This window comes from Perissodus microlepis, chromosome 12, assembly GCF_051167445.1.
Source record: "Perissodus microlepis isolate ML-2025 ecotype Zambia chromosome 12, ASM5116744v1, whole genome shotgun sequence".
NCBI classification, from domain to species: Eukaryota; Metazoa; Chordata; class Actinopteri; order Cichliformes; family Cichlidae; genus Perissodus; species Perissodus microlepis.
Genome location: NC_140472.1, coordinates 15841069 through 15849627, shown reverse-complemented (window position 1 = coordinate 15849627; position 8559 = coordinate 15841069). Strand labels below are relative to the sequence as shown.

At 37.3% G+C, this 8559-nt stretch overlaps 1 protein-coding gene across 2 annotated transcripts; it reads right to left on the bottom strand.

Annotated features, from left to right (window-relative positions):
* Positions 1-202: 202 nt before the first annotated feature.
* On the bottom strand, positions 203-7896 carry LOC146376006 (arrestin domain-containing protein 3-like). 2 transcript variants are annotated; one of them, XM_084947125.1, is made up of 6 exons: positions 7580-7896; positions 4239-4296; positions 4007-4148; positions 3780-3876; positions 3447-3700; positions 203-3150 (listed from the first exon to the last, which is right to left on the bottom strand). In XM_084947125.1, exons 1-6 carry the CDS (start codon positions 7833-7835, stop codon positions 2833-2835), a joined length of 1125 nt encoding a protein of 374 aa, XP_084803251.1. In that variant the 5' UTR covers positions 7836-7896; the 3' UTR covers positions 203-2832. The 2 variants fall into 2 exon arrangements, with proteins under 2 accessions (XP_084803251.1, XP_084803250.1); XM_084947124.1 differs by having other exon boundaries at positions 204-3150; positions 3986-4148.
* Positions 7897-8559: the final 663 nt, after the last annotated feature.

Here is an 8559-nt window from a genome sequence, read left to right as displayed (position 1 = left end):
ATGCTTGCAAATACCTGATTTTGAAGCTTGTGGAGAGATTGTGATGCTGTTATGTAATAAGTTCAAAAGAAAAGTTTCTAGAAACAACAACCTAACCTTAAGATCTTATTAATACTTTATTCAAACTTGAATTATAAATGCGAAAATCTAGATTAGTGTTAAAAGATGCAAAGCATAACTTGTGTGGAAGGTGTTTGGACAGGTTTGTGTCTGTATGTGGGTGTGTGTATTAGGAAAAACATATTTGGTTAGAGGAGGAGGGTATCAAAATTTGAGGGTGTTTTTGCACACAGCATTTGCTTTCTTTAATGGACTGCCTTGAGATACTAAATTGGCCTGAGCTAGTTGGATGACTCCAGTCACATCTCTCTTATGGTGCAGTAAAGTGAACACCTGTCAGCCAGTCAATGCTTCCTCTTCTGAAAGGTGTGCATATACTAGATATCTGTAGGCAGTATACCTACTGAACTAAACATGGTGAATTAGCGCTTTATCTTTCCTACATTTCTGACCAGCTGTAAATTTTAAAAGTATTAAAAACTCTTATAATTGATTTATTCCCATTTTTAATTTCCTTTCATTCATCATATACAAAGCTCTTCAAATTACCATTGCATATGAATTGCATTCTATAAACAAGCCTGACTTCCCATTGCTTTCTTAGCAAGTGATTACATGTTAATCTGTTTTGCACAGGCAATGCAGGTTCATCACACACAGAATTGCAGTTTGAATCCACTTGTAGTCAACACACTGTTTGCTGATGCAGAGCTTAACCAAATCACTGTGGCCTAAAAAAAATACACATTTTTAAGAATGGAACTTATCACTGTGCTTGCAAATGTTTCAACTAAACTGTTCAAAGAGTAACAACCTATCACGAGACAAATGTCTGCTCTTTCTGAGAAATTACTGGCATAAACAAGTGTCTCATGACACTATTATGAAACGCACTGACAACAGAAAAGAAGCAAAGGTTAACACAGTTACAATGTAAGAAAGACAATTAAAAAAAAGGGGAGAAGTGAACTTCACAGAAAAGAACTCAATTAATAAATCAATACCAGCCTTACAACAGCAGCCCCCACCCCTCCATATTGTGGAACAGGTAGTAGACACTTAATATCCATAATATCCAATAAATAAAATAAAATAAAATAAAATGATTAGCAAGAAGAACCTACCTAAAGTCCATAGTGCTCCTCTTGGGAAAGCAAATGTGTTTAGCACAACAAAGCATTCAGACCATACTTGTGCAAGACAGGTGTTATAAAAATAAACACAATAAAATAAATAAATAAATGATATAAAATGCCTTGAGATAACTGTTGGTATTATTTAATGATATGTAAACATAAGAAAATACACCCAAGTCAAGGGGATGAACCAGTGTTGTGTTTACAAATGACACAGAAAATAAGCAGAATGGCACACCAAAAGCATAAGCCACAACTCACACTGAATTTTTAACAATTAAATATTATTAAAGATAAAATATAGAATACTCTAAGTATACTACTAAGTATAAAATTGTGAAAAGGCCTCCTCATTTTATCTGAAATGAATGAGCATAATACTAACTAACATAACTAACAAACGTCAAGTCAATTTTATTTTTATAGTGCATTTAAATCAACAGTGATTGAGCCAAAGTGCTTTCCAGGCAATCACATGTAAATTGAAATTTCAATAAATAAGACTCACATGGACAAACATAATAAAAATGAAAACCTAGCAAAAATTACAACGATGATAACCAGTTTAAAACTTATGGGATAAAATTATAAAGAAATTCAGAAAATAATGGGAAAAAAAAAACTTACAGATAGATACACAGATAAAATCTAACAAAGGAAACGTCAAGATAAATCGAAACTTGGATTTTGGAGTGTATGATTTTGTTAAATTGTTAGAAAGTGTGGCCACCAGAAGGAAGCCACTGAACTGCAACAGACCCTTTATTGGCCTCTAGTCTTTGTGTGAAAATAAAAAAAGGAAATGAAGTAATATAAGTAGCATAAAAAAATATGTTCTCATATGTATTATAAATACAATGTATGCGCATCTGGATATGAACTTATCTCTGTGCTAGTAAATGTTTCAACTAAACCTTTTAAAGAGTAACAACCTATCAAGAGACACATGACTACACTTTCTTGGAAATGCCTGGCATAAACAAGTGTCTGATGACTCTACTATAAAACCCAGTGACCGCAGACAAGAAGCAGGTTATTTTATTTTTTTTAATACAGTGGCAAAAAAACAACAACAGTTGCCTCAAGGCACTTTCTATTGTAAGATAAAGACCCCACAAAGGAAAATAGAAAACTCGAATTATCATGGTTGTAGCAAAGACAACATGGAGGTAAAATTCACAACAAATCATTGGCTTAGTCACTGTTCACCTGCAGGCACATACTCCTGAACAAAAACAAATAATTAAGTGAATGCCAGCCTTAAAGCAGCACCTTTTCCATTCCACTTGCAAACTAGTTATTATCATCAGCTATGTGCTGTCTTTTCTTTGTTTCATTAGTACAGTATGAAAAACTCAATTTTTTATGCAACTATGAGTTCTCTCATGTGACAACAGCTGTAAGGCCTCATGCTGTCCTGCTAATTGACCAACAAGAAGCTCAGCACCCACCAAAGGCACACACATGTGGTAACCAATTTTCTTGTCTCTTATCTCGGCTTTCAGAATTTTACACTGATGTCTGTTTTCCAAACCCAACTGAAGATTCATTAGCCCATACTCCCAAGAGCTATTTTTGAGGTGTGACTTACTATTAACATTTAGTTCATTCATTTTCTCAGTATCCAGTTGAGCTTCTACGGTTGTTCATTTTGGTGAGGATAAAGAGACGTATACGATGGAGGTGGTTCTTCCTGCTGAAACTGAGGCAGAGCAGTAGATCCTGGATATTGTACTGAGGGTGATGAAAACGCTGGAGCTGAGAACTCATATGGTGGGGCACCTTGTGGCCACTGGTTAAAGGAAGTGAAGTCACTGTAGCTTGGAGCCCCGGCTGTCCCAGGTGGGTAAGGCCCCAGATCCTCCCCAGGCGGAAAGGCAGCAAAACTGGGAGGAACGATGACCAGTGGAAACACAACCTCTGGATCAATGGCAAAACTAATGTCCACATACACCTGGGAAACATGTCAGTAATAGATTAGTAAACATCTGAATCAAAGTGCAACATATGAAGTTACTGTTTCAGTTATTTATCATAAATAATTTATATGTTATTATTCAAATTTTATGCAGCATTTTGCAATAGTAGTAGTTTAATTAGGTGTTCTGCAGTAATTTTTTGTATACATTTTTTTAAGAGTTTAGGACACGTGTTTTCCGTGTCTATTACTTACCTGAAAATGTTTACAAACAGATGAAGTTTAATTTCTAAGGTAATACTATATAAAAGAACTATGACTTTGTTTCATACCTTGATGTAATATTCCACTGAGATGATTTCACAGTTATGGAGAATGATGACATCAACGGGAATCTTCACTTGGCAGGAGACACTTTCCTCTGAGTTTGGATTTATATTGTCCCCGACCTTTTTAAATAAAGTTTTCTCACTGGACGTAGAAGAGCAACCAGCACGGTACACTATTCTCTCCTGGAGTTTGAATTTGGGCTTCATGTCCTTGGAGGAAGAGTTGCAGATTTTGGTGGCAACAGATAAAGTTTCACCTGACAAAAGCAAATATTATAAGTAAACTGCATTGTTAAATGTATTTACATTAGATTTTGCAAATTTCAAACAATTTACCTGGAAAACAGACTGTTCTGTTAATAGTAGCAGACATTTGGACCTGTCCCTTGGAGAGACCACTCATCTTTTTACTCACTGTACCAGAATGTGGACACTATAACAAAACATACAGACAAACATTTTCCAACACAACTTAATGCCTCACTGAATTGCATTTTTAAAGGTTACAATACACTTTTCCAAGTATAAAATTTCTAACAAACCATTGCAGTGTTTGCCATTACTTGAACAGTGTGTAGAAATGCCTTAGAAACAAACTTGATCTCTTTTTGTACTGTAGAAGGCCATCGCCAGCTCCTGGATATCTTTGCTTCAACCATGTAGACAATTTTTCCATGGCATCCTGTAAAGGATGATGGCATGTTCCTATAAAACAGAACCATGGTATAATGCATTTGTTTGTAAAGGCAAGTTATGACACAGTATTGATGCTTGCAGCCAGAAATTCCCACTTACCCCTCTGGGATTTTAAGCCTGAACTTAAAATAATGGGCCCCTTGGGGAAGTGAAGTGCCTGCAGGAGAAATGTGATTAAACTTTCCTGTACAGACTTTTTAAAATGGCAGAGGAGGACTGATATATTTACAATTTACTTCTTATCACTTAAATTAGTTCACATTCTCAAAATGTACTTATGTGTCTTAGTCCAGACAAGTTGAACAACTTTATTTCCTTCTGTACTTGTTTTGTAACAATCCATTATACCACATTTAGATTTATTCCACGCATTTATCATTATGTAAGTTGAATGTTGAAGTAGTTTGTCTTGTTTTCTGTGATCAAGTGTTAAGAGGTGTCTCTGAGCTCTGTTTGCATCATGCCAAATTGGGATCTGCCATGCTCGCTGCACTTGCTCTGCTTTTCTGATCCATCAGCACTTGTTCTCACCATTCTGCTGAGCTTAAAATCAAATAGTAACACATGAATAAATTGCTGTTTTATGTGTAAGTTGTTTCTGGTGCTTCTGCATAACCTCTGTGCTTCTATCAAATGTGCTTTCACATGCTCCTCTCCGAATTGGTTGTGCTTGTTTCTGACCTGCTGCTCTCGTCTGCTCCTCTCTTTTTGTGCTGCACTGATTCTTTGCCTCCTGCTGGTTTCTGCTCTGCAAAGCTACAGTCAGTGGGACAGCACTGGCCGTCGAGACAGTTGGGCCTCCGCGAACAGCAGCAACAGTTCTACGCACGGGGAGCGCGAGGACGTGGACGGGCCTCCATCTCAGGAGACGAACCCCCAGCACCACCTTAACGGACACGGGACCGCCTCCGTAGAGAAACCGTGAGGAGGAAAGGGGGACACCTGTCGGTTTGCTTTTGCCCAGTTTGGATCAGTTTGTTTCAGTCATAGCTTGTGAGACGTTGTTTGACTTGCTACCTTTTTGTATCGAGGACTTTAAAACTGGACTTAAACTTTGCAATGAATGGTTTCTTTTGGATTAACACATCACAAAAATAAGAGACTGTCGTATTAAACCACCTATAATGCTTGTCTTGAGTGGTAGGCTCTTAAGTGCAACTGCTGCTTTCCAAGATCTGCATCAAGCCTAGTTACAAACTAGAAGATATATTTGATAAAGAACTTCACTGTAAAAAGTCTAGACTTGAATCACGTTCAGTAAAACTAAAAGAAAATGCAGACAACTTTAAACTCACCTTTGAAACTCGAGTGCTTTTTTTATATTCCTGTTTTAGACTTTGCATTAAATGTATTTTTTTTTAAGAATGGCATTGGTTTACTTTTGTCTGTTTAATTTAACTGCACATCAGATTAAATCAAATATTACAATGCTTTTGGTTCTTTTTTTATTTATTTTTTTTCTGCTTGTGACATTTTAAGGTTTTTATATGGCAGACATACTGAATAATCATAGGTAGGCAATGATAACTAATAATAGCTGCATTTTACTTTGGGGAGATTTTCATTTAATCTATGTGATGTTTAATGTTTCTCCTATCAGCAAAAGATCATCTGGAAGAAGGGAAGTTGGGACAAATCCCTGGAAGGGCTGTATCAGGAATGGTATCCAGTATAAAAATCTGTCAAATCAAATATGTGGATACCTCTGCTGTTGTAACTCCTGTGGTGGCTTATGGCCATACTAACTTGTATACCTCAAACAGAACTCACTGAAGCATCAGTAGTTATATCTTACTTTTTCTACAGTTAATCAATACTCATGTCTGTATGCACTGTTATTCCTGTTGTTTTTGCACACACTTTTCTAATTATTCTTAACTTCACAGAAAACTCTTTAAAAAAGCAGGGATCTTTAAAATGCATGTATCACCATAGTGTCTTTAATATTATCTCTGCACATTGGTAACATGTTTTTTTTTTTTCAAGCCAGTCTGCTAGTTTCTAGCTAGAAGACCATGACAACCATGGATGTAACCAGCCCGGTTACCTGGCCATTACCAGGTCAGTAATATTTTTTTACTCCCCCCAAAAAAGATTGGCACCTATCAGTGTCTGACACTGAAGATGACTTTAACTTTGAAAAGACTCTATGGGAATTCTGCAATATTATAATCTATCCTACAGTGCCTGTGACTGGGTTGTGTTTAGTGAGTTAGGATAATGCAAGACTCACAAGGAATGATAACTGAGAAGAGAGAATCAGAGGTACAGTGGGACCAGAGCCAATGTGAAAGTAGCTTTTTGCTTTGAGCAATTTAAATTTCAAGAGAAGGACGAATTCCATTCTTTATTTAGTTTTATATACTCAAAAACGCCAATGCAGGTATTTCTATATACACAGTTGCTCCTGCAAAAGACGGAAGCTATAGAAAATGTGCTTTGAGGTTTTTATAATTTCTGGTTGAAGACTACTATAACTCTGTGATATAAGGTCTTATGACTCTACTTTTAAGAGCTGTAGCCTTATAGGAAGTAGCTCTATCAAGCAAAGGGTGTCCAGTGTTGATTCGTTTATTAGCTGAGCTAATTAAATGTAAATAATGTTATCTCTGGATGGTAGTGCATGAGATTTGCCTTCTTGTTGAGATGAACCCTTGTAACGGATTGAATAAAAATATATTTGGTGTCTCTGTATGTCTCTGTATCAATAAAGCCACGCAAAATGTCGGAATATGATGCTATATATCGATCCCCGCCACCTGGTTAATAGTTTGGCAAAGTATAAAAACTGGCAGAAACAGAGTCGAGAAGCACACGGCAGAAGTGTATAGACGTGGCACCAAATAGTGCAGCCTAAGGGGGAAAGTACCATTTATAAACACATGGGGTAATCAAGGAGTGTAACAGAAGAGGGAACCCTCAAACAGTTGAGACTGAAGTAGAAAAGAGGGTCGAATTCAAACTGGTCACAAGACACGGAAGACAAATCACAGACAAAACAGGAAGGGAGACGCAGGGAAAGGCAGACATGTGAATAGTTTGACACAAGAGGATTCAAGAGAGGATACGCAAACAATTAAGAGAATTACAGTCTAAAATAACAAAACATTCGAAGTGTGGTGAAATGGTTAAAACATCCGTCTTTCGCGCGCACAACTCTAGCTAAATCATAAATCCATCCGCTTTGGGGACTCCTTGGGGAATGACAGCAGATTAAAGCACCGTCCTTTATGGAACTAAGAACTAAAAATTTTAATGAAAATTGAATAGTAGATGACAACCAAACTAGAAGCGCAAGAACGGAATTGTCATAATATACAAGGATTACATGAATAAAACTAAAAGAAACCAGTGATCATAACAAACTCATTATATTGCCATGAGGAGTGAAATGGCAAAATAACGTGATTTCCAAGTTCTAAATAAATAAACAAACCTACCTTTAGCATTTTCTGCAACTAAGAGTTCCTTCACCTTGAAATATCTCATATGATCACTGTACGATCTCTCGTCATCTCCACTTCCTTCAGACCAGTGTACGTTTGCGTCTCCTTTGGCCTTTACAGAAACGCTCTTGACTTTGATGGCTTTTGTCAGGCTGAAACTAACTGTCCCAACTATAGTATCTCCTTCAGAAAAAGTATCGCTTTCGTCGATTGTTCCGTAAGTCACATTAAAGTCCTTTATCGGAGACATTTCTGAGCTGTCGGCGAAATGCTTTTCTCAGCACTGACGAGCAGATCCAATGGGCGTGACAGGTGGCTCCGCCTATAGAGTGACGTCGTGGTTTTTTGTTTTTTTTTAATTTGACACGGTACCAAAAAGTGTGAGACATTTATTACAACAGCCCTTTAGACAATAAATTTAGCTTATGCACCATAATGACTGTTAGGTTTTGTATTGTTGATTGTCATTTATGCTTAGAAATATTTAACCATATATGCTTAGAGGTGTATAATCAATTGTGTAGTGATAGGATGTGTGATCTTTAGCAGGCTGCAAAGGCTTGGTGTGCATTCCAGGAATGCACACCTACATCCTGGGAGCATGGGAAGAGGTCGTACCTTGTTTTATTGTTTTACGGTAGGATTAACGTAGCTATGTCAGTTTTAGTCTAAGTGCTTTTTTACATATAGATGAACTGTTGGATTTTCCAGACCAGCAGGTTAAGGGAAGTCGTTTATGGGGCCACACTCTGACCCCACACACACACACACACTTACACAACGCACAGGCAAGGTACTCTTTGTTTGTATGTAGACGTCATATGTTAATGACATATGCATATTCATGTAACCTCAATAAAAGAGCAGTGTTATGGGGGAGCGGACGAGAGCAACTGGGGTCAAGTGAAGGAACGGCGTTTGTCCGGTTCTCTCCCGTGCACGAGAAACATGAAGAACTTTGCCTACTTCGTGTC